Source organism: Stenella coeruleoalba (genome assembly GCF_951394435.1).
Source record: "Stenella coeruleoalba genome assembly, chromosome: 1".
NCBI lineage: Eukaryota > Metazoa > Chordata > Mammalia > Artiodactyla > Delphinidae > Stenella > Stenella coeruleoalba.
In genome coordinates this window covers 153,366,321-153,393,163 of record NC_137169.1, presented here as the reverse complement: position 1 = coordinate 153,393,163, position 26,843 = coordinate 153,366,321, and the positions used below count along the sequence as shown (strand labels likewise).

The 26,843-nt window shown below is 40.4% G+C and overlaps 2 protein-coding genes across 2 annotated transcripts in view; one reads left to right on the top strand and one right to left on the bottom strand.

Annotated features, from left to right (window-relative positions):
• Positions 1–3,830, bottom strand: part of OPN3 (opsin 3) — a gene marked incomplete at both ends in the record, with an annotated part of 58,537 nt that extends 54,707 nt beyond the window's left edge. The window contains 2 exon segments of the mRNA XM_079902601.1: positions 3,177–3,557; positions 3,599–3,830. Coding sequence (XP_079758727.1) covers positions 3,177–3,557; positions 3,599–3,830 — 613 coding nt within the window.
• Positions 3,831–12,768: 8,938 nt separating this feature from the next.
• Positions 12,769–26,843, top strand: part of WDR64 (WD repeat domain 64) — a gene marked incomplete at its 5' end in the record, with an annotated part of 149,491 nt that continues 135,416 nt past the window's right edge. Inside the window, 2 exons of the mRNA XM_079916450.1 lie at positions 12,769–12,913; positions 19,046–19,176. Coding sequence (XP_079772576.1) covers positions 12,769–12,913; positions 19,046–19,176 — 276 coding nt within the window. The remainder of the gene's footprint in view (positions 12,914–19,045; positions 19,177–26,843) is intronic.

The window sequence follows — 26,843 nt, the reverse complement described above, 5'->3', positions numbered from 1 at the left end:
TGCGAGACTCTAGCTCTGAGACCCTGAATCTCTGTCTTCCAAGATAAAGGGCTGTCCAAACACCCTCTGCCAAGATTAACATGTTTTTTGTTGTTCTTGTTTTTGAAGGGGTAGGAGGTGGTAGTGAAGAAAGTCTCTCCTGTCCAGCATCATCCTGATTATACTCCATGTGCAGAACACCTGTGTAGTGGTAGGTATGGCCAGAGGTGCAACAGCCAAAGGGTTGAAAGGCATACTCACCTGGAAGTCTTTAGGCTAAAGCATTACACACACATGCTAGGTGGCCTTTCTGTCATTCATCATTGCACAGTAAGAGTGAGTTTCTTGAGCTCTGATTTTTCCTACCACTATACTTACTGATCAGTGCATATTGGGTCCGCCTAGGCTAAGATGACTAATTATCCTAGACATCTGTAAAACAAGCTGTTCAATTGGAACTTAGATTAAATTGACTAATTCACTGAACTGACTGCTCAGTTTGAGATGGCAATCTTAATAGTCCTGTCTAGTCAAAGCCTCTGCCTCAAGAATATCAGGGATTCACTTGCTTTCAACATTCCCTCAGAAACAAGAAACTGAGCACAGAATGAAGTGGCTGCCAGGCCTACTCACATAAGTATGTGAGTATGTTTGAGTTACTTATTCTGCTTTCTTCCAGCAGGGTGTGCAGAGGAAGACAGAACCCATGAGGGTATGTGAAGAAGTGTAACCATAGTATGTACTTATTCTCAGTTTAGAAGGGGATACAGCTGAGGGCTGGGAGTAAGGGAGGGGATATAAGCTATAAGTGCTAAAACCAGGCACCTTCTAACCTATAGGTATCAAAGGAGTCCTCCTAATACAAAGCAGGACAGGACAACCTTAACACATTTAGCTCAACTACCCTGTAAAAAAGATGAGAAAACTGATGGCTGGAGAAATTAAGTGACTGGGAAAGTCCACACGATGGGTAGCCACAGGATCAAGAGTGGGACCCACTCTCACACCATCAGACCAGTGGTCTTTCCACTTGATGAGGCAGCCTCTCCAGAAGCCTCTGGAGCAAGCAGCCACTTTTGGTATTTTAAAATGTTCTGCCCCTTCAGTATACTCCATGGTTGGTTAGTTCTTCCTCAGGGATAACAATGAGGGAAGCATCCTCCCTCTTTTCATCTTTAACTCTTACCTAGAAGCACAGTCTTTTGAATTTACCCCAGGCAAAGAAATTCTTAATCTTTGCTAAGAATTTTTTCAGCTCCACCATAACCCACTATTGACTTGTCTCCCAGGGCTTAAACAAGACTCAGAACCTCTTGCCCCAGAGTTTCCACCTCTAACTTAAAAACAGGTTAAAGTCATTGTTGAAAGCACTAAAGAAATGCCCAGAGAAAGAGCAGTAGTCAGGCAAAATACTGTGTGGTGAACATTTCTAGCAGTCTTAGAAAATCCCTTCTGATTGGGGTGAGACCTAAGCAGGGATGATGAGGGAGGAAAAAGGATGGAAGAGACAAGGAGACACAGCAGGGTGGGGCCACAAGATAGAAGGGATGAGGAAGAAGGGGAATGCTGGTACTAATAAAAAAACTCAATATACCCCTGTTTTCAAATTCCCAGGCACCGAGTCAGGATAGAAGCTGAATTTCCCAGCACAGAAAAAACACTTTTTAAAGATAAGAACTTTAATGTATGTGACCCAATTTCTGCTACTGATGACACTTTAGGGCTTGGCTTGAATTGCCCTCTTTAAAGCTTAGCCCTGCCTGAAACATTGCCTGTTAGGTATTTTAAATTAATACAAAGAGTGTAATCTATAGTGTGATCTATATCACCACCTTTACACACCTACAAACCCCTCCCAAGTTTCAAATCTTTGTATAAATGAAGTTCTCAGATAAGGGGTTATTGGGGAAGGGGTAGGTAGTATTAGAATATTATAATCATTGAGACAATCAAATAAATAAAATTATGATCTCTATTGCATTTTCTTGTTTCCCTCAAAATATAAAAGAAGAATCATAACAAATATAATATTTGGATTTGTCATCACATAGAAGGTTGGTGAATAAGAAAATACTTTTGATAACACTACAAAGATTTTATTCTCATAAACCTGCCAAGATAAAGGCAGTAATAAATTATCAATGGATTTCAGGATTCTTTTTTTTTAAAAGGAAATTTAAGACCTGAGAAATATATATTTCTATTTCAAATCTTTGTACAAATGAATTCTGGAGCACACACAAAAGAATACTTTCCTAATCTTAGAAAAATCACATCTTCAATGACACACTGGGTGGTTCATCCTTCAAAATGTCAAGTCTCAGTGAGACTTAAATCTTCCATATGGGTTAAGAGTATTGTATTCACAATCAAGTTCTACTTTAATGAAATCTACTGGCTGCACAGCTAATTATTTGTTCATCTGAGTTGGGATTCTCTGGGCCATCTACAAACTCACCTTAGATTTTGGTGTGCTGGAAACTATAAGGAGTATAGTAAAATAGCTAATAGTAAAAATAGCTAATAGGGCACATGCCAATTTGCATTCTGAGGACCTGAATAAAACGATCTCACTTCCTAGGAAGCAGTCAAAGGTTTACAACTGCTAATGGGCAAATTTTTCAAAGAATTTACACATTACTACTACGTTAGGTTTCTACCTCTCACTTTAGGTAAGTAATATAGGAAATAGATCTTTCCTCATCACCCTCTCCAACTTTCACAAATCAAACACTTTCTTCCTTGAATCTCTTAACTCCACAGCCCCTCATTTCTTTCCTCAAAGTGTAAAAGCCATTGTCTCGTGCCCTGTCGAATTAAATTAGGAGATGAAAGCAGAGAAGCGAGATGAGCTGCACAGCGGCCAGAAAGGGGTATGGAGAAGGTGGGCACAGGGGAGATGGGGCTGCAGACAGGCTGGGGTCTGGGTTGGCGTGAGGCCTGGTGAGCACAGGGAGGGAGGGAGATCAGCGAGTGCTGGAGGAGAAGAGGTCGGCGGGGAAGATGCAGAGGTGGGGGGAAGCGGGTGAGATCAGGGGGAAGGCGAGGTCACAAGGGAGGAGGTGAGATCAGAAGAATAGAGGTAGGGGGAGGTGAAGTCAGGGGAGCACCGCCGCGAGGTTGGGGTCCAGGAGCGGGAGGGGGCGGGGCCGGGGGCAGGAGGCCGCAGGAGCGGGAGGTCTACCCCGGCCACTCACCCCACAGGCTGTTGCTGAAGCCGTCCCACACGCAGTTCGTGGCGCCCCCCACCACGCCGCCCCGCGGGCGGAACGCGAAAGCTAGCGCGGCCCGGAGGACGGAAGGTAGCAGGTTGCCGAGGCCGACGTGAAGCAGGAAGAGGCGGGAGGGGCTGCGGAGCCGCGGGAACTTGAGGTAGAGGACGAGCACCAGCAGGCTGCTGCCGACGCCCAGCAGTCCCACGGAGCCGAGCAGAAGCACCAGGAGCTCGTAGGCGCCCTGGCTGACAGGCTGCGTAAGCCTCGGCTGCCCAGGCCACAGCCCCTCGCCGCCCTCCCAGCCGGCTCCGCCGCCGCCGCAGTTCCTTGCCGCGTGCAAGCCGGGCGCCGGCGCGCTAGGTTCTGGGTGGGGCGCAGAGCGCTCTGAGGTGTCCGTCACCCACTCCGGCCAATGCGCGGGCAGCTAGATGCCGCTCGGGCCCCCCCCCCCTTCCCCGCCCCCGGCGCGCCTCGTAACCCCGCCCCTTCCCGCCATTGTAGTCCCGCCGCGACGCGCCTTGTAGCCCCGCCCCTTCTCGCAGGCAGCGGAGTTCCTGCTCTCCAGGTTCCTCTTCCCTCGCCCCCTTCCGGTACCCCGGCCCCACCCGCCCAGTCAGTGAGAGACGGGAGGCACATCAACCACCGTGATTCCTCACTCTGCAGCTTCCCCCACCCAGCTGGAAGCCCTCTTGGCGTTCACCACCCACCGACTCATTCAGGAACATTTATGGGCTCCTGGCCCACCACGTGCTCATGAGGGGTTTACACCGTCCTTGGCTTCTCCCTCCCCAGGAAGCTGTTACGACCCGCTGCCAAACGGAGTCGCACACTTAATGCAAACCCAGGCCACACCCCAGGCCTGACCATATTGTCCTTCATGTCCTCCCTGAAGTAGCAGTGGATACACCCTGTCGCTAAGGCCCTCACTGTGGCGACCCCCCAGGCTGCGCCCTCAAGCTCCAGACCATATCTAGCAGGTGCAGAGGTGGTGCTATACTTGAAGCAGCACATTTCCTCTGGCCTTTTACACAGTGAAAACAGAGGGCAAGTCAAGCACAGGTCCGTGAACTGATCAGTCTTTGCAGGGCTGCGCTGCTGCCTCTGCACAGGCCCCAAAAGGGCCCGAGGGGATGCAGTCCCTAGCCAGACCTGCAGCCTTTCCTGGGCACTGCTGGCTAGCACAGGGTCTGTGCAAGGGCAAAGTAATGGCCCTCCACGAAAGTGTGTGCCTCCTCCCATCTCCATTCAAAAGATCGGTAGAGAATGACTAGCCTCAGTGAACCTCCATTACAAGTTCCTTGGGGGGTAAAATCTGATCATCAGGGTGCATTGAGCAATAGCTGAGGGGCAGTGTGCTCCGTCCTTAAAATCTTGATTTGTCACTAAGGCTTCCAGTCTGGCTTTGTCTGTGAGACTGACTTACCCACTTCTTTAAAAAACTCATTTAGGGCTTCCCTGGTGGCGCAGTGGTTGAGAGTCCGCCTGCCGATGCAGGGGACACGGGTTCATGCCCCGGTCCGGGAAGATCCCACATGCCGCGGAGCGGCTAGGCCCATAAGCCATGGCCGCTGAGCCAGCACGTCCGGAGCCTGTGCTCTGCAACGAGAGAGGCCACGACAGTGAGAGGCCCACATAACGCAAAAAAAAAAAAAAAACATTTAATTTTGTGTTTTAGATTTATGCAACCATTTAACAAGTTCTGTTTGTTTAATGTCTATGGCATTTACTGACTAGTCCACAGTAAGGTCTCAATAAATATTAGTTGAATGAATGAAGGAGGACTCATATTCTTTCCTAAAGCATTCATTCATTCATTCATTGGTGCTGAGTCCCTGCTCTCACAAAGCTTACATCCTGGTGGTGTTAGGAGAACAGATGATTATCAAATAAGTACATATGTAGTGTTGTGAAATGTGACATAAAGAAAAGTAAAGCAGAGAAAGGGTATTTTGGAGGGAGGGGAGAGGTTGTTATTTTGTACAGTGTGGTTACAGATAGCCTCACTGAGTACTGCAGGTACAGGGTAGATGTAATGGGGTGGGACTGTGCTTGGCATATTGGAGGAAAAACAAAGAAACCAATGTGGCTGGAGTGGAATGAGAATTATGAAATAAGGGCAGAGAAGTAGGTGAGCAGTGATTGGCCAGATAATGCAGGTTCTTGGCTATTTTAGTAAAAGGACTTTGGCTTTAGAGTAAAGTCCAGGGCAATGCCTAAGCAAGAGGAATAATATCAATGAAGGAGAAAAAAGGGAATAAGAGGCTTCTGGCAAATGTTTAAGAATTTTGATAAATTTATTTTTATAATACAATGAACTGTTAAGGTTATTTATTATACTCGACAGAAACGGGTAATGATACTACAAATATTATTCACTTTGTCAGTAATGATATATGTTTCTATTCATTTTCAGAATTATGTAATCGTAGGATAATGCCAAAAATACTACAACTTAAAAAGCAAGTGCAGTACTGGCATAAGGACAGACTATGTAATGAATAGAGATTTCAACAAGGATGCCAAGACTACTCAGTGGGGAAAGGACATTTCAATAAATGGTGCTGGGAAAACTGGATATCCACATGCAAAAAATGAAGTTAGAACCTTACCTTATACCAGATACATAAATTGACTCAAAGAGCTAAACTTAAAGGCTATAACTATAGAATTCTTAGAAGAAACAAAACATCTTCATGACATTAGGTTCAGCAATGATTTCTTGGATATGACACCAAAGGCATAGGCAGCAAAAGAAAAAATAAATTGTACTTTTGTTCATCAAAATGAAAAACGTTTGTACACTATCAAGAGAGTAAAAAGACAACACACAAAATAGGAGAAAATATTTTCAAATAATATATCTGATAAGGGATTAATATCCAGAACACATAACTCATACAACACAACAACAAAAAGCCAAACATCCCCAATTCAAAAATCGTCAAAGGACTTGAATAGATATTTCTACAAAGATACACATACAAACGGCTGATAAGCACTTGAACAGATGATCTTTAGTTATTAGGGAAATGCAAATCAAAACCACACACCCACTAGGATGACTATTATCAAAAAATAAAAACAACAACAACAAAGAAACTAAAAAGTGTTGACAAGGATGTGGAGAAGTTAGAACACTGCTGTGCCGCTGGTGAGAATGTAAAATGGTGCAGCCACTGTGGAAACAGCTCGGTGTTCCTCAAAATGTTAAACACAGATTTTTCATATGATCCAGCAATTCTGCTCCTAGACGTATAGCCAAAAGAATTGAAAACAGGGACAGAAACATGTATTTGTACACCAGTGTTCATAGCAGTAGTATTCACAATAACCAAAAGGTGGAACTAGACCAAATGTCCATCAACAGATAAATGGATAAACAAAATGTGTTATGTTCATACAATGGAATATTATTCAGTCATAGAAATAAATGAAATTCTAATACATGCTACATCATAGATGAACCTTGAAAACATTATGCTAAGTGAAATAAGCTAGACACAAAATGACAAATATTACAGATTCCTCTTATACGGGGTACCTAGAATAGGCAAATTCAGTAACAGAGAGTAGAATAGTAGTCACCAGAGGCTGAGGGGAGGGAGGAATGGGGAGTTAGTGGTTAATGGGTACAGACCTTCAGTTTGGGATGATGCAAAACTTCTGGAAATGGATAGTGGTGATGGTTGCACAAAATCGTGAATTACTTAATGTCACTGAACTGTGCACTTAAAATGGTTGAAATGGTAAATTTTATGTGATGTGTATTTTAGTACAATAAAAAGCTTATGCCAATTATGCCTGCATCTCACTCTCTCAAAGTAGGAGAAGTACAGTGTCTGCAAATGTAACCGATTTACTGAGTGAGCTGGACTCAGTATAGTGCGAGCAAAAAGTAACTTTACTGTCTCTGGCAGTACTCATTTCAGATATATTCTTTCCACTTATTCTTCACTGCCCTTCGTTGACATTTTATCAGTTCTCAAAGCCTTTCTGCTCACTTTCAAGTAATATAAAGTCCAGAACATTGTAATAATGAAATGTTAAAACTCTTGGAAAACTCATCTGTCAACCCTCCAAAACAGAGCCTGCTGTAGCCTGGAGAACTTCTGGGGATGGGGGTTGAGGAAACAACAAACTTAGCTTCTCCTGTTTCCTTGACCACTACCTTTAGATGCTGCTCTGGGCCCCCCTCTGAGATTTTGAGGAAAAATCTTCCTTGATTGATAAAGTTGTCATCTGATGTTGGTGCCCTCTGATTATAGCAGATTTTTAATGCTGTGTTTTTCTCTCCTGGGGTGATTTGTGGGATCTCTAGAGGACTGAGGTCACTGGAGATATTTCTCCCACAATTCCCTCAACAGGGACAATGCCTCTGTCAGTTGGCTCCTTGGGTCTACCTCTCAGATCCTGGTTAGGGGCCCTTAGACCCTACAGGCAGTGCTAAGATGACACAGCTTGGCTCTTCTACTCAGAGTCTTGCATCCGGCCCTCTGGAAATATGTATGCATCCTTGCCCTACCAAAACCTGGATGTGGCCTGCTGTTGGAGAACTGGCCACAGACTGTCCCCTTCAGTGCCAGTTGGGTAGAAAGAAGTGGATAAAAGTTATGGCCACTTAACTACTCTAAAATTTTTCTCTAAAGTGCTCACCAAGGGTCTCCTCAACCTCTTAATGAACCTGCCTCCTCTTAAGTATTTTGAAGGTGAGAATAGACTCATCTGTGAAGAATCGGTTTCTCAGTGCCTCCACTTCTCAGCCCATCCTCCTACATGGGCTGTATAGCACTTTTTCTAGAATGGGGGGATTCCTCAAGTGGAGCCTCTGGCAAGACAGAAAGAAGGCCATTTTAATACCTTCCCACTCTGGAGCATTAAATCATCACAACCCTCATATTCCAAAAAAAATCTTTTACAAAGTATGAGGGTGTGAATGGAGACAGTTTTTATCTGCCACTCTTGCTCAGATTCACTGATAACACTTAGCCTTCTGTGTCATGCACATGTCAGCTAAGAGGACTCTTCGACCCTTACTCAACTGAGTAATCTCCTTCCAAGGGCTGGAACTAATCCTTCCCTGACATGTCTGAACTGTGATTCCTAGTGAGAAGCAGAAAAAGCCTTGAAGAAAATCTGGCCAAATATATCTGAACAATTTCTGGCCTTAGGAAACATAAGTTAGTGAATGATATTGAACTTTTTCAAAAAAGAAAATCTGGCATACCTTCAAGTTCTGAATGTCAATTCTCTTTGTGCATACAACTTCTCAGATGTGTGAGATGTAGGGATCAGTTTAATGAAAATTGGGTACCTGTCCACATTCCCCTCCCCCCAAATACATACATTTGTTTTAAAATGGAATCTTGGGACTTCCCTGGTGGTCCAGTGGCTAAGACTCTGTGATCCTGATGCAGGGGGTCCGGGTTCGATCCCTGGTCAGGGAACTCGATCCCACATGCCACAACTAAGAGTTTGTGTGCTGCAACTAAAGATCCTGCCTACTGCAACTAAGACCCGATGAAGCCAAATAAATAATTAATTAGTATTTTCTAAAAAATGGAATCTCATTTATAATCTTGCTCTATAAAGCAGAGTTTGGGTGACAAAGGAGTTATAGAAGAATAATCATTCAATTTCTTAAAGGAACTGGTTAGTGAAGTTATGATTAATGTATATCTATCTCTAGCTATATCTCTATCTATATATATCTGTATCTATATATACATATATTCTCCACAGCAGTACCCATTATAGTGAAATTTTGGTACAATGGGGACAAAGAGAGCATTTATAGGTTTCCTGAGGTGGGGGGGTCGGGAATAAAATAAGTTACGTACAAAGGATCAGAGATCAGAATAGCTTATAATCAGCAACAAAATCTGATCAAAATAGACTTCCTCTAATAGCAACACCAGAAGCAAAAAGACAGTGGAATGTTATCTTCAAAACACTGAAATAAAGCAATTTCCAGCCTGGAATTCTATACTTACCCAAATATCATTCAATGCAAAAGAAGATTAAGAATATTTTCAGATGGGTAAGTTATCAAACATTTATCTTCCAGGCAACTATTTCTGGATGCAAGCCACCAAAATGAGGGAATAAACCCTGGAAAAGTAAGATATAGGATAAAAGAGAAAAGATAAGGGAATTTCCAAAGTGATGGCAAAGGGAAATAACAGTATGACAGCTATGCCCTGATATATATGACATCGGTTTTGGCTGTAACTCAAGAGACAGACATGCAGAGGAGAGTTATCAAGGTATCTTCTGCTCTTGTATTATTTTTTTATCATGTAAATACCTGGGTGAACATGGCCCAGATTCTTAGCAGTACCTGGCTGGCCAGCATCATGCAATGTTGGAGCTCCTGCCTGCCCTGCCACACGCACCAGTCAAGAATTCTCATTTCACTCCAGAGGGGTCCTTCGCTTACTTATGTTGATAACTAGAGTTGACTAGGGTGAACTCAGAAGCAGAAAAAGCAGAACAACCTATTGCTTCTGGCAGAATTTCTACCAGATATCTGGTGCCTGGGCCACATCACAGACCAGCTGAGGACCTAACTATAGGCCTTATGTCATGGCCTTGGTCACTGACTTCCACACACAAGATCTTATATGACTCATAGAAGCTGAAGCCAAATAGCTCAGGGAAATCATTCCAACTATTTTTTTTTAAACTAGAGTCTTTCTCTAAGAGTGGCAATATTATTTCTTTCCTTACACAGCTAGATGTGTGCTTGCTTCTGAATTTTTATATCAATCACCTTCACAATCATTTATATGTAAAAAAGCAATTAATAAAATAATTAAATATTTGGTTGAGAAAAATAGATGGAAAAGAAAAAATATATACTTATGAAGGATATTAGAAACATGGAGACAGATTTATGAAAGAATACATTAATATTTAAATAATGTGCATGATTCTATTGAAACTGCATACAATTATCAAAGTATGTGGCCTGAGCCTAGAAGGAAATATTCTAAAATCAACAATTTTGTAAGAGGGGTGGGAACATGAGTGATATCTTTTAAGTTCTTTAAACTGATGGTTATATCATTTTTGCAATTGAGAAAATACAGGTACCACTGCATCCTGTAGCTCTAAAAATGGCCACAATAATTGTGAATTGCTCCAGCTTATACTTTTAAGATGTTCCCAAAAGCCACTGCCATAATATGCATTTATACTTGCTGTTTCCACAGTCCCTCCTCCCACCCTCTCTTTGATCCACCATTCCACTGAGATGGTGTTTCTCAAGGTCACCATAATGCACATTCCAATGGTTAATCATCAGTCCTCACCTTATATAGCCTATTATTAGTATTCGGCACAGTTTGCCACTCCTTTGTATTTTAACGCTTATCTGTAAATACTTCAGTATGTAGCTCTTGTCAATGAAACTTAATCAATAGTCAATCTATGAAAGAAATGGAAAATTTCAATTTTAGCCAAATTTGAGAATTATAACCCAGGAACAGCATCTGAGAAAGCTCCAAGAACTTTTCCGCCTGTTAGAATCAAGGTACAGTTCTTGTGAAATTTTTTGAGACAGAGGGCTGTACATTAAATGACATATTATTGACAGTTTACACAGTTCAGATCTAAGCGTCACTGTGGCCCCTTACAAGATGAAAAAGGAGTATTATCTTTTAAGGGGCTGTTTTTTTTGGTGCTAGGAGAATGTTGCTCTTTCAGGTATTTCTACTGATGGGGAAGGTTTGGTCAATGCATAATGCAGATACACAATGCACAGTAGAGGACAGAGAGGAGGCCAAAGGGCAGAGAAATATTTTATGTTTAAATTTTTCTTGTCTTGCCATAAAATATGAATTTTATTTCACACTCTAAAATATATCACATAACAATAATATAACATAATATATATTCATTACATCTAAAATAATGAACAATAACTTCTCAGTATCATCAAATATCTTAGTCAGTGTTCCAATTTCCAATTATCTCAGACATGTTGGAATTATTTTTCAGTTTGATTGTTGAGTCAGGATCTAAATACAGTCCACATACTATGACTAGTTGGTGTGTCTTTAAAGTTCCTTTTAACCTGCAGGTTCTCCTTCCTTCTTTTTTCTTCCCATGCAATTTCTTTACTGAGTAAACTGATAGTCCTTCCAATGTCTCCTTCCTTTTCAAAACACTTTCTTCTCTTGGTTTCTGAAATACTCCTTTCTCTTGGCTCTTCTACCTCACTGGCCACTCCTACTTAGTCTCTGTCAGTGGTTCTTTCTGATCACTCTGACCTCTGAACACTGGCATGCTCAGGGTTTGGTCCTCAGTTATTTTGCTTCTTCAAGGAGATCTCATCCAGTCCAGTGGCTCTGAATACCACCTAAATGTTGATGATTCTCAAGCTCTCCCCTGAACCCTGGACTTTTATATCTGAGTATTCAATCTCCACAATTGTTTATCTAATAGACATCTCAAACTTAACACATCCCAAATTGACCTCTTAATTCTTCCCCCAAAATCTGCTCCTCCCACTGACTTGCTCCCCAAAAATGAGTAACTACTCTATCCTTCCAGAATCCCTGGAGTTATTCTTGATCCTTCTCTTGCTATCACACTCTCATCTAATCTATCAGCAAATTCTGTCATATTTACCCTCATACAATCTGACATCTTAGCCCTACCTTCATCACTAATATCCTAATCTAAACCACTATTAACTCTTACTTGGATTATTGAAATTGCCACCTAATTTGTTTCCCTGCTTCTATTCTTTCTCTCCTTCAGTTTACCTCCACAAAGCAGCTAAAACAATCCTTTTCAATTGTGAATCAGATCATATCAGTATTCTACTCAATAGTAGATTAGGGATTACTGTATAGACTGTCCTTACAAATCTGCTCCCTGCCCCCCGACTCTCTGACCTTATCTCCCCACTTCTCTTCCCCATCCCACATCACCCCTGTCACATGATCTCTTTGCTGTTTTTCAGATACGTGAAGCACACTTTGATCTCAGGACTTTATGCCTTCTGTTCTTGGAACACCCTTCTACCATTTACCCACATGGCTTGCTACCTTACGTCCCTCTGGTCTGTGCCCAGATGTCTTTCTATTAATGAGGCCTTCTCTGCGCTCCCTAACCCTTGTCCTTTGACTTAGCCCCACCAGTTTCCTTACTTGGTCTTTACCCATTTTTCTTCCCTCTTAGGCAGTGTATACACACACACACACACACACACAATTTGTGGGGAAAGAAATCTCAATCTCCTCCTTATGAAGGAAGGATGATGTTACAGATATATTATGATGCAATGAGGACCATATGCATGACACTGGTAACATTATGAGGTCAGGATTTTTACTGAAATGTTTGCCTGTATGAAATGCATTAGACCAAAGTCAGTGTTTCTCCCTGCTAACATCCTAGTGGCAGCAACTCTTATTCCTACCCACAGTATGGGATTTTAAGATCAAAGGAATGAGACCTAGGGCAAAAATTGAGGTAACAGGGAGACATTGTAACAACTGGAAAGTTTTCTAAGTTGGCAATTTACATTGTTATTTCTGGACAGAAATAAAAGATTCCCTATGTCCCTATGGATATCAGGGAAGAAAAACATTTCAACCTTGCACTTCAGGTTAGCAATTTCAGGACAGCCTTGGGAGGGTTTGAAAAATTGGTTGAACGTATAGCAGCCCAGAAAAGAGATGAAAGAGCTGGCTTTTTTATCCAGAAAGAAGGTAAGATCAGTGATCACAGGGCAGTCCAGTTGGGTCCGTTGATTAGACCTGGGAAAAGTTTTAAGCCATCATGGAGAAGCAACATAGCTTAATAGCAAAGACATTGAATGGGGGGCCTCAAGTCCTCGTTCTGAATCTGTCCTTGAATAGCTAAGTGGACTTAAGGAAGCTCTTTTCATTTTTCTGAATGTTAGTTGACTCAAGTATAAAATTAGGGGGTTGGATTAAATGACATTTAAGCGTTCTTCTGTGGGATCTACCATTTGATGGCTCACTGATTGCCCTGGGACTCTCAGTAGTGCATAGTGACCATTAGCAAGCCACATGAGCCACCTGCCATCTCTTTACTTAACGATATCACAAGATCATAAAGACTTTTATAAGTAAGGCAAAGTTTTCTACCTTACCATGATTCACTCTCTGGGTCTCTCCCCGCATCTTTAAGCTAGAATAATTTCAAGCATGAGAAGGTAAGGGAAACAATGAACAATTGTCTGCCAGGATCATTAGCAGCAGATACCAACACAGAACTGAAAGTACAGCTCCATGGTCAAGGTTGAAGGGGAGTGGTGTAGTGTGTAGCTTCAGAGCATTGAGGACAGCAGTGAATAGCAAGGCTTAACAGCAGAATAAAAGGCTAACAGAACAAATCCTGCTGTTGTGAGGAAAGAAGCAGGGCCCACATAACTGCTAAAGGGTCAGCATGGCCAGCCTTTTAATATGCCAGGTTGTATAGTCATGAATAAGTGAAACTGTTGACTTTGGGTGTTCAAACCCAAAATGGTATTATTTGAATAGCATTTAAGAATTTACAAGTCACTTTAATAAATATAATTTAATTACTTCTCATAACAATTCTAATAGACAACTACTACTATTATTGCTATATCCCCATTTTATTTGTTAAAAAATGAGAGGTACGGTTAAATCATCTCTCAAGTCATTCAATTCCTAAGTGTTACAGCTGATTTAGACCTTTCAGATATGCTTTTGTTAGATGACAGAGAATTTGGCTGGGCTTTCTAAACTACTCAATAAGCTTTCATTTTTCCCTAGTCAGTTTGTTTTAACTCTCTGTATAACTGATTTTCCAAACCCTTGCCACTTTTTCTGAATCCTCTACAGGAACTCACCTCCATTCAGTCAAGCTTCCAACATCATAAGTGAAAGCAAAGCCAAAAGGCAAGAATTCTCTCAAATTCCCTTTCTTCCACTTCCAAATTACCTGAAGCAGCACCTGTCCTTTCTTCCACTTTCTTCCAGCCCTCTTCCCCTCCAGAGCTATCACCTTGCTGCAACAACTGCAAAACCTCCTTTTCCACTGGCTTTGTCTTCTAAAACTAAAATTCTAAAACTAAAATTAAAACTAAAATTATAACCATGGTCCTGACCTTGACTTTCTTTTCCTTTTAAGCTGTATGTCTTTCCTTTGCTTCTCCACTAAATTTCCCCATAGTGTCACCACTTTGTTTTCAATCAACTCAAGTCTGGTTTCCCTCATCACTTTGCTGAAAAAATGCTTTTTACCTAGGTATTCACCTGCCAAATTCAATAACTTGTTTATATTTTCCAGCTTACTTGGCCATTTTACTACATTAACAGTTAGCTGCCACTGTTTCTAGAAATGTTCTCCTTCAGTGTCTCTCATCACACCACTCTCTTCTTACTTTTTCCTCTTGTAATTCTTTCTTTGCCTCTTTCTTCCTTGAGCTTTGCCTGTGTTGTCTCTCAGTCTTCTAGCAGAGACATCATCTACCTAGTCTCCTAAGTCAGGTGTCTTGGTATAAATTTTGACTATTTTTTGGTATTTCACTCTTGGGTTATTATAGCAGCCTCTTGATATAATGGTCTTCTTGCCAAGAGTTATTCCTTTCTGTATACTTCTGCAGGGAGATTTTCCTTTAAAAATCTGTTTTGAATTGCCACATTCCTGGCTTATTAGCTCACCCTTAAATTCCATAAACATTAACTTGGCATCCAGATCTATTCACAGTCATCCCTTAACCCACCTTTCCAGCTTCAGCTCCTGGAAGTTCCCTTCATGCACCTCTGCCCTAACATGAATCTCTCAGCATTTCCAAGCATGGCAAACTCTTAACGACTCTGATTTTGCACGTGTCATCCCTGCAATGTGTAGTGCATTTCCTCCCATTTTTGTGCCTATAAGCTCTTGCTCATTTTTCAAGACCCAAATCAAATATCACTTCTTCATAAAAACTTCCAAACTTTCCCTAAGCAAAGCCATCCTTAGAACTTTTGACACATTTTATTGACATCACAAGGAATATATCTACTAATCTTAAGCTGCAGAAATTTATATACATGTGAGTATTAAATACCTGCCCATTCTTTCCTGCATTGAACTGTGAGTGTTTTGAAGGTTTTGTAACCCCAGGGTTAGCCCAGGGTCTGAAGCCAGGAAGTATGCCTTAAAGGTGTGCTAAATTAACAAGTTAACCTTGCTTACATTTACAAGCTTGCAATTACAAAGCCACACTGAAAATTTCCTTCTTCTGTAGTATATATGTTTGTATACACACACACACACATACATATATATATATTTAGAGAGAGAGAACATATATATATATATTATAGACATATAGATATATGTTTTATAATATTTTATATTATAATTATACTATAATGTACTATAGTATAGTTTATATGTATATGTATATATATTAGATTTGATCAAAACTAAGTACTGCTAGATAAATTACCTTTATGACAGGGACTAAACTGAAAGGCTGAGAAGGGAGAAATGTAATCTGAACTTTGATCAGACTGCTAATACTGGCATACATTCATATTCCCTTATAAATACAGGACAATAATGTCTACCTCTCACCATAGGCAGGAAGCTAAGAACTAGAGAGAACATTTCTAATAGAATAGTTGTTTACCTCAAAAATGATACCAAGTACGTTGCAGGATTTCATCTGTACAATATTGTTCTTAAATCTTCTTGTCAATTACCCAATAGGATTAAAATCATCCCAGGAAAGGAAAGTCTTATCATCCTCATCCAGTGGCATTTAGAACGAGACACCTATCTTGTACTAGTTGGTATGAATTTAAAACAGCTAAGCTATTTGGATCTCTCATATGAATATCAAACTTAATATGACCAAGATTGAATGGTTTGTTTTCCCCAAGAATTATGGTCCTTATTCATTTGCCCCTGTTTTGGTAAATAGCACCAACATCTGCTGAGTTTTGAAATTAGAAACCTGAGTGTCATTCTAGAACAGGGTTTCTCAACCTTGACAACATTGACATTTGGGGCTGGATAATTCTTTGTTCTGTATATGTGTATGTGTGTGAGGCCGGGGGTGGGGCAGGCTATCCTGTGCATTGCAGAATGTTTAGTGGCATCTCTGGCCTCTACCCACCAGATGTCAGTAGCACCCCATCCCTAGTTGTAACAATCAAAAAATGTCTGCAGACGTTGTCAAATAGCCCTGTGAGAGAGGGAGGGCAAACACTCCGAATGGCAACCATTACAATAGAACCCAGCCTGTCCTTCAATCACAACTTTGTCCCCAACAACTTCCAAGCTATTAGCAAGTCTTGCAATTCTACTTCCAACCATATCTCACCATCTCAGTGCTATCTCTTTGATGCCTATACCACTTATCATCCAGTTGATGACACTTTCAAGAGTGAAAGGGGTGTTATTAATAATTAAGTTGAGGGACTTCCCTGGTGGTCCAGTGGTTAAGACTCCATGCTCCCAATGCAGGGGGCATGGGTTTGATCCCTGGTTAGGGAACTAATATCCCACATGTGGCAGGGCATGGCCTAAAAATAATAATAAGTTGAGAAAGCAGGCATAAATGAGACTTCCATGGCAGCTCAGGTACCATCACCCTCAGTATCATCCTGGCCTAAGCCTCCACATTTGAAACCCGGGTTAAATGCACGAGCCCCTCAGTGATTTTATAGCTTTCACTCTTATCTCCTCACAGCCACCAGTGTCTTTCAAACTCTCTAGTGATATCTCACCATTATGCTTAGAATAAAATACAAACTTCTAACTCTAGCTTGGCCCTCCTTCCTCTCTGATCTCACCTCATGGTACTTTCCCCAGTCCTCACTATACTTCATGTCACTGACCTTCCCAGAATGCACCAAGCACTTTCCTGCCTCAGTGTCTTTGTGTTTGTCAGCCTTTGCCTAAAATCCTCTTGTCTACCTTTGCACATGGCTGACTCCTTTTGCTTATCAGGTCTCAGGTTTATTTATTTTTACCTGTCCTTAGAAAGGGATTCTCTCGGGTCCACCCCCACACACCAGCCACTAGATAGTTCTATCACAGCTCCCTATTGGTTTCCTTTTGAGCACTTATCTCACTCTATACTTAATGATTCTCAAGTTGTTACTAAGGTATGGCCTGCATACAGTAAAGCACAGAAAGAGCACTAATCTTAAGTGTATAACTCGATAAATTTGGATATATGTAAACATACCTGTAGTTACCAACCAGATCAAGACAGGGAACATTTCTATCATTCCAGAATGTTCTCTCATGCTCTTTTACACAGATAACCACTAATCCAAACGTTGGATTGGATTTATCTCTAGTAATTAGTCTTGCTTGTCACAATCTGTAAATATTTTGTTCACTTGTTGATTTTCTGTTTCTCCCACTAGAATGTAAACTACAGAGGAAGGGGTCTTGTCTATCTAGTTTTCCATTCTAAGACCACTGTCTAGCTCAGTTCTGACACATAACAGTTGCTTAATGCATATTTGTGTCTAACTCCTTCTGGTCCTGAGACTTAATAGCTATACCCCAGTGAATCACAAAATTTTTCAAAATCAATATTCAGTCAATGATGTGGTTTGTGTGCATGTCTGTTTACAGTGTCAAAGAATCAATCAACAATTGTTCTTTGTAGTGATTTTAATTTTGCCCATATAATAGATGGGAAAGTGGAAAGTCAGAGATATTAAGTTACTAGTGTGGCTCACAAAAATCAATAATTGACAAAGCTAGAGTCCAGATTTTTTTTACTCTGTCTAGCATATGGCAGCATGGCAGCTAGTGATAAAAAGTCAGGCAAAGTCGGATATTATCCAAAGCTTTAGGAAATTTGACATTAATAAAAATTATTTCAAGGGGAGAGATTTTAGAAGAGATAGTGCAAAAGAGATTGGAGCCTTTCAAAGATTACAGTACAACTGCAAATGGTAAAGAGAAAGATGGAAGGTACCCAAACAATGACGGTAGATACGAAGAACATTATTGAATGGGCTCTGCATTAAAAGGATCTAGATGAAGTGTGGAAAATGATGAATTACAAGGGTGTAGGGTCAGGAGAATCCTAGGAACCAAGGAACCTGCAGGTATGTTCTTACCACACCACTTCCAGTAACAATACCTTTGCTGAGACCTAAGAGGGAGTGAGGGGCAAGTGAAGGCTCAGGATCTTTGGGAGTCCTGTTGAAAACTGGTATGGAGACCTGTCTTTCATGGGTTGAATGAATTCACCTATCTTTCCCTTAATATGTATCAGAACTCTATTATGATCTGAAGTCTCTCATCATTTACTCCTGCTCCCATTCTTCCTTTTTCATAGGAGTTTCCCCCCAATAAATCTCTTGCAATTCTGCATCTGTCTTGGGGTCTGTTTCTTAGAAAATCCAAAATGAAACACCCTTACTTTACATCATATGTAAAACTATGCTGAGATGAATTAAAGATATCATGTAACAAATAAAATAATAAAATTTTGGCAAGAAAAAAAAACAACAAAAAAAATTGCTCTTTGCTCACTTCTATCTTCCACTCAAGATTAGCTCTAGCAAACACTCCTGTTAGTAAAACTTTTTCCCAATAGGAAAGAAGTAATTCACTTTCTTATCTTTGTATTCCTGAACAAAATGCCTAAAATAATTGAGACAAAATCTATGGAGGATATACTAAACACCAAAGTAAAATATTTTCTTCTAAGTAATATTCTAGCCAAGAGCCTAGTTACGTTCCCATGAAAAGATCTTTAAACTTTAGAAGAATATGGTTTTTATAGGTTGAAATAGATTAGAAAATGGGAAAAAAGCAGCTGAAAAATGCAATATATTTCTTTGAATTTTATGACAATGTTCTTGTATTTTGTTACAATGCAGATGCAATTGATTATGACAAGTTTTATGCGACCGTACAGGAACTCTTTGGTCCAGAAGTGAAGAATCAAGATGTGAAATGCTTTTACAGGAAACTCTGCAACAACCCTGATGCGTCTATAGACTGGTGTGAGGTAGTCATTTTTCATGTTTGTAATATGAAATCCAGGTATCATTTTTCTTTGTTCAGCAAAAATAATTAAAGTGTTGCTCCCATAGGGGTTAAACCCACAGTGTGTGTGTGGCACATTTAAATGCCTATACCCATAAAGGTATGGCACTGCCCATAATTAAAAGAGAGTAAGGCAGACAGATGTTTGACCTTCATTACATTCTAAATGAGGTATTCTTTTTCAGTAGTGGCAGTTTATACAAATTTCAGTGTATCCATATTTTTAAGGGAAGAAAAAGGCTGAGGTTGACCAACTAATGTTTCCTGAGTCATTTTCTGATTGGTACAGTATTGACTCCTTAGATATCACTCTGGTGTTGTTGGAAGAACATATAGAAGCACGTTTGGTTGCAAAGTAATCTATGAACTATGGAAAAGGGGAGGGAAAGCCTCCAGTCCTCATTTAAACTCACAGAAGACTACATTCTATAGATTTGTTTCTAAATCTAAAAGGATTTGAGGTAACTTACAATTGAAAAAATTGCACACTGCATACAGAGTAATCAAAATGATTTTTAAATTATCTGGCTCTCTCTGAAAAATCAGTAGATATAGTAGGCAAAAGAAAAAGCAAGGATTTAATGGATTTGACTATCACATTTAAGGAGCTGGTAAATATGTATAAATAGAACTTTGAATCCAAGATATAGAAAAGATACATCTCAACTATATACAGGGCCATCACAAAATTGACCATGGGGAAAGCTAAAAGTAACATTTCAATAAATTCCAATATAATAAAATTATAAACCAATAATAAGTGATAGCTCAAATCCCCAAAACCAAGCAGACAAACAAATTCATCAATTAATTTTGGGAAGAAAATTGCAAACAAAAAATGTTTTTATTAAGCCTTTAAAGAACATGTAATTCCCACATTGAAACTGAGAAAGACCCTGTGGGACCTTCCCGGTGACAGAATCCTCTGTGTCCCTGCTAATTGTTGATTGGGAAAAGCAGCTGTAAAAATACACCATGACCTCCTAGGCCCTCCATGTAGAACAAAGAATAGGCCTTAGCAGTTAATGTTTGGGGAAGCAAAGAATGCAGAAACAAAGATAGGAGATTCAGGCAGGAGAGTAGCCATACTTAAGCAGTTATGGCTGTAACTTAAACAGTTAAACATAATAACTCAGTCACAAAGACTCCTAGTTCTGTTTCAAAGGTAAAGATAAGTCTGAAGCACATTTCTAAGTTGTTCTGAAGATACTAAAACCCCCACCAGGTTAACTGTAAGTTAACCAGAAGTTACCTGCATCATTATGCCTCCAGCATGTAGCCCCCAGACTGGTTAGAACCAGAAAACTGAAAATTGAGATTCCAAGACATCAGCTAATCAGGGAATTGAGCACAAGCTGATCACACACCATGATTCTCTGCATCTGACTTATTTCACTTAGCATATTATCCTCAAGGTCCAGCCATGCTGTTGTAAACAGCAGGATTTCTTTTTATCTAAATTTAGCAACTTCAAGAAAGCATTTGACAAAATTCAACATCCATTCATGATAGAAATTCTTACCAAAGTGGGTATAGAGGAAACATATCTCAACATAATAAAAGCCATTTATGACAAACCCATAGCCAATATAATACTCAATGATGGAAAGCTGAAACCTTCCCACTAAAATCTGGAACAAGACAAGAACGCCCACTCTCACCACTTCCATTCAACATAGTATTGGAAGTCCTTGCCACAGCAATCATACAAGAAAAAGAAATGGAATGTATCCAAATTGGAAGAGAGGAGGTAAAAATTGTTACTATATGCAGATGACATGATACTATATAAAGAAAGTCCTAAGGACTCCACACAAAAACTACTAGATCTAATAAATGAATTCAGCAAAGTAGCAGGATACAAGATTAACATTCAGAAATTGGTTGCATCTCTTTACACTAACAATGAAAGATCAGAAAGGGAATGTAAAAAAATAATACCTTTTAAAATTGCACCAAAAAATAAATTAATTAATTAAATACCTGGGAATAAACCTGATCAAGGAGGTGAAAGACTTGGTGAAAGTCTTTCAGGTGAAAGACACTGAGAACTATAAAACATTAATAAAGGAAATTAAAGATGATTCAAAGTGGAAAGATATCCCATGCCCTTGGATTGGAAGAATTAATATTGTTAAAATGGCAATACTGCCCAAAGCAATCTACAGATTTAATGTAATCCCTATCAAATTACCATGACATTTTTCACAGAACTAGAGCAAATAATATTAAACCTTATATGGAACCACAAAGGCCCCAGAATTGCCAAAGCAGTCCTGAGGGGGGGGGAAAATTGTGGGAGGCATAACTCTCCCAGACTTCAGACAATACTACAAAGCTACAGTAATCAAAACAGTGTGGTGTTGGCACAAAAACAGACATACAAATCAATGGAACAGAATGGAGAGCCCAGAAATAAACCCATACACCCATGGTTAGTTAATCTTTGACAAAGGAGGCAAGAATGTACAATATGAAAAAGACAGTCTCTTCAGCGAGTGGTGCTTGAAAGTTGGACACCTGCATATAAATCAACAAAGTTAGAACACACCCTCATACCATGCACAAAAATAAACTATGGCTTAAAGACTTAAACATAAGACATGAAACCATAAAACTCCTAGAAGAGAGGATAGGCAATATATTCTCTGACATAAATTGTACTAACAATTTCTTAGGTCTATCTCCCAAGGAAATATAAATAAAATCAAAAGTAAACAAATGGGACCTAATCACACTAACAAGCTTTTGCACAGTGAAGGAAACCATAAAAAAAAAAAAAAGAAAAGACAACCTATGGAATGGGAGAAAATATTTGCAAAAGATGCAACCAACAAGGGCTTAATCTCCAAAATATACAGTTCATACAACTCAACAACAACAAATAGATATTTCTCCAAAGAAGACATACAGGTGGCCAGTAAGCACATGAAAAGTTGTTCAACATCATTAGTTATTAGAGAAATGCAAATCAAAACTACGAGATACCACCTCACACTGGTCAGAATGGCCATCGTTTAAAAAATCTATAAATAACAAATGTCGGAGAGGGTGTGGAGAAAAGGGAACCCTCCTACAATGTTGGTAGGAATGTAAGTTAGTGTAGCCACTGTGGAAAACAGTATGGAGGTTTCTCAAAAAACTAAAAATAGAACCACCATATGATCCAGAAATCCCACTCCTGGGAATATACCCAGATAAAATTATACCCACCCCTATGTTCATAGCAACACTATTCACAATAGCCAAGACATGGAAACAACCTAAATGCCCATCAGCAGATAAACGGATAAAGAAGATGTGGTGTATATGTGTACAATGGAATACTACTCAACCATAAAAAAGAATGAAACAATGCCATTTGCAGCAACATGAATGCAAGTAGAGATTATCATACTAAGTGAAGTAAGTCAGAAAGGGAAAGACAAATACCATATAATATCACTTATATGTGGAATCTAAAATATGGCACAAATGAACCTATCTACGAAACAGAAACAGACTCACAGACATAGAGAACAGACTTGTGGTTGCCAAGGGGGAGCGGGGAGGGGAGGGAAGGACTGGGAGTTTGGGGTTAGTAGATGCAAACTATTACATTTAGAATAGATGGACAACGAGGTCCTACTGTATAGCACGGGGAACTACACCAAATCTTCTCCGATAAAACATAATGGAAAAGAATATTAAAAAAAAGTATATATGTGTAAAACTGAGTCATTTTGCTGTACAGCAGAAATTAGCACAACATTGTAAATCAACTATACTTCAATTTAAAAAATAGAGAATAAAAAGAAGAAACACTTATTATTTCACAAGTGCCATAGATCAGGAGTCTGGGCACAGCTTAATTGGGTCCTCTTCTCAGGGTCTCACAAGGCTGCAATCAAGGTATTCTCATTTAGAGGCTTGACTAGAGGAAAATCTGTTTCCAAGCTAATTCAGAGAGTTGGCAGAATTCAGTTACTTGTTTTTGTATTACTGAAGGACTCATCTCTTTATTGGCTGGAAACTGGAGACTGGAAGATGCCCTCATGTCCTAGAGGCTGTCTGTAGTTCTCTGCCACATAGCCCTCTACATAGACAGTTCACAAATTTGCTTCCTCAAGGCTGGCAGTAGAATCTCTATCTCCGTAGTCCATGAAGACAGTCTTAAATAATATAATTATGAGAGAAACAGCCCATTTCATTTGCTTTATTCTTTTGGTTAAAAGCAAGTCACAGGTTCTATGCATACTCAAGGGATGGAGATGATACAAAGGTGTGACTCATTGTATGTGTGTGGTGAGGAGTCACATTAGGATGTGTTCACCAGAGATACTTAATAGGAATATATTTAATCAAGGATCATATTTAATAGTGAAATACTAGAAACACTCCCATTAAAGTCAAGAACAAGAAAAGGATGCCTATTATCACCACTAGTCTTCAACATTTTATTGGAGGTTGTAAGTAAAGAAAAAAAAGTGATATGTAATAATCTATGAAAAAATACAAAATTGTCATTATTTGTGTATGAAGTCTACTAGGCATATACAAGAGAATCACATTGTTAGCTATTAGAAGTAAGATGAAAGTTCAAGAGAATTAAGTGAAGATAAACATGCAAGAATCAGTAACTTTCATAAACGTCAGCAATAACACTTACAACACACACATAAAGCTAACAGAAAAAAAAGATTCATTTGCAAGAGAAACAAATAGCAGAAAATATTATGGGATAAATCTATTAAGGAATGTATAAGGTTATGACATTTTACTGAAGGAATAAGAGAAAATCTGGAAAATAATTGGGAGACTCAATTTGTAAAGAAAAAAATGGCCCACAAATTAACTTATAGATTTAATAGAATTCCTCAGGGATTGGCCAAAATAGCAGAGTAGGAAGGTTCTGAGCTTACCTCATTTGATGTGCACACCAAAATTACAACTATTTAAAGAGAAGCTACTGATGTCTTTTGCTGAAGACTAGCAGAAAAAATCTTCTACAACTAAAGATATAAAGAAGAAACAACAAGATGGATAGGAGGAGTGGAGTCATGGGATAGTCAAAACCCATACCCCTGGGCAGGTGACCCAGAAATGGGAGAATAATCATAATTGCAGAGGTTCTCCCAAGGAGCAAGGGGTCCAAACCCCACAGTGAACACCCCATCCAGGGGTCCTTCACCAGGATGATGAGCCCCCAGAATATTTGCCTTTGAAGGTCAGTGGGGCTTATTTTCAGGAGAGCCAGAGGACTGTGGGAAATAAAGACTCCACTCATAAAGGACACACGTAAAATCTCACACACTATGGGACCCTGGACAGAAGCAGTAATGTGAAAAGAGCACGGGTCATAACCACTTGCTGATTTGGGAGAGCCTCCCAGAGAGGCAAGTTGCAGCTGGGACTCACTGAGGGGACATACACATGGGCAGCAGACAGTTTTGGGATTTCATACCATAATGAAGACACTAGTGCTAACAAGTGCCATTTTGGAATCCTTCCTCTAGCTTATCAGCAGGACCTGTCCTGTCCACCAGTCGGTTGGCACCAGTCCTGGGATGCCCCAGGCCAAGCAGCTAGCTGGGAAGGGACCCAGCCCCACCCACCAGCAGGTCAGCTGCCATAAGACCCCCTGAGATGTCAGCTGCCCCAGGACTCAGTCCCTCTCATCAGAGGGCCCAAGACATGGTCTCACCCACCAGTTGGATAGCACTCGCCCCAGGACCCCTGGGACCCCACAGCCAGCCATCGGACCCAGCCTCACCCACCAGTGGGTGAACACAAATTCTGGGAGCCCCAGGCCTCTCAGCCAGAGACCCCAGGACCCAGCTCTGTCAACCAATGGGTCAGCACTAGACCCAGGGCCGAATCTCACCCACCAGTGGGCAGACACCAAGCCTGGGACCCCCTGGGCCACAGCCCAACCCACAAGTAGGTGAATGCCAACCCCAGGACCACTAAGTCCTTACAGCCAGCCAGAGAGGACCCAGCCACCCACCAGCATCTGGCAGCCTCTACACAAGGCAGGGCCTGGCAACCAACTGCACTGGGAGCCAGCCACAGTAGACAGCCTGTCACAACAGAATGACCCACACCACCCACATAGAGGGTACCCCTGGAGCATATACTCTGATGATCAGAGAGGAATGTGCTATTGGTCCTCATAGGATATTTCCTACATAAGTCCACTTCTCCAAAACTGGGAAATATAACCAACCTACAAAATACATAGAAATAAAAACAGAGCAAAATGAGGCAACAGAGGAATATGTTCCAGACAAAGGAACAAGATAAAATCTGAGAAGAACTAAGTGAAGTGGAAATAATATATCCAATAAAAAGTTCAAGGTAGGGCTTCCCTGGTGGTGCAGTGGTTGAGAGTCCGCCTGCCGATGCAAGGGGACACGGGTTCGTGCCCTGGTCCGGGAAGATCCCACATGCCATGGAGCGGCTGGACCCGTGAGCCATGGCTGCTGAGGCTGCACGTTCAGAGCCTGTGTTCTGCAATGGGAGAGGCCACAACAGTGAGAGGCCCGCGTACCGCAAACAAACAAAAAAAAAAGTTCAAGGTAATGATCACAATGATAATCAAAGAACTTGGGAGAACATTGGATGAACAGAGTGAGAAGTTTAACAAAGAGTTAGAATATACAAAGGACAAAATAGAGATGAAAAACACAGCAATTAGAATTAAAAATACACTAAAAGGTATCAACAGTAGAGTAGATGATACAGAGGAATGTTCAGCAAACTGAAAGAGTAGTAGAAATCATTCAAGCTGAAAGGGAAAAAGAAAAAAGAATTAAAAAAAATAACAGTTTAAGAGACTTCTGAGACATCAAGTATACTAACATTTGCATTATTGGGGTCCCAAAAGGAGAAGAGAGAAATGGGCAGAGAACATATGTGAAGACATAATAGCTGAAAACGTTCCTAACCTGGGGAAGGAAACAGACATCCAGGTCTAGGAAGCATAGAGAGTCCCAAACAGGATCAACCCAAAGAGGACCACACCAAAACACACTGTAATTTAAATGGCAAAAATTAAAGATTAAGAGAGAATATTAAAAGCAGCAAAGGAAAAGCAAAAAGTTACCCACAAGGCCACTCCCAGGAGGCTATCAGCTGACTTTTCAGCAGAAGCTCTGCAGGCCAGAAGGGAATGACACAACATATTTAAAGTGATGAAGGGAAAAACCTACAAACAAGAATACTCTACCCAGCAAGGCTATTATTCAGCTTTGAAGGTGAGAAAAAAGACAAGCAATAGCTAAAAACTTTCAGTACCACAAAACCAGCTTTACAAGGAATATTAAAGGGACTTCTCTAAGTAGAAAGGAAAGGGCACAACTAGGAATATGAAAATTACAAAAGGAAAAATCTCATTGGAAAAGGCAAATATGCAGCAAAAGTACTAGATCAACCACTTATAAAGGTAACAGAAAGGTTAAAAGACAAAAATAGTAAAATCATCTCTATACACAATAAGTAATTAAGTGATACTCAAAACAAAAGTAAGTAAAATAGGATGCCAAAAGCAGTAAACTTGGGAGGGGGAGTGAAAATGCAGGGTTGTTAAAATGTGTTCAAACTTAAGAGATCAATAACTTAAAATAATGACATATCTGTCTAGCTATCTGG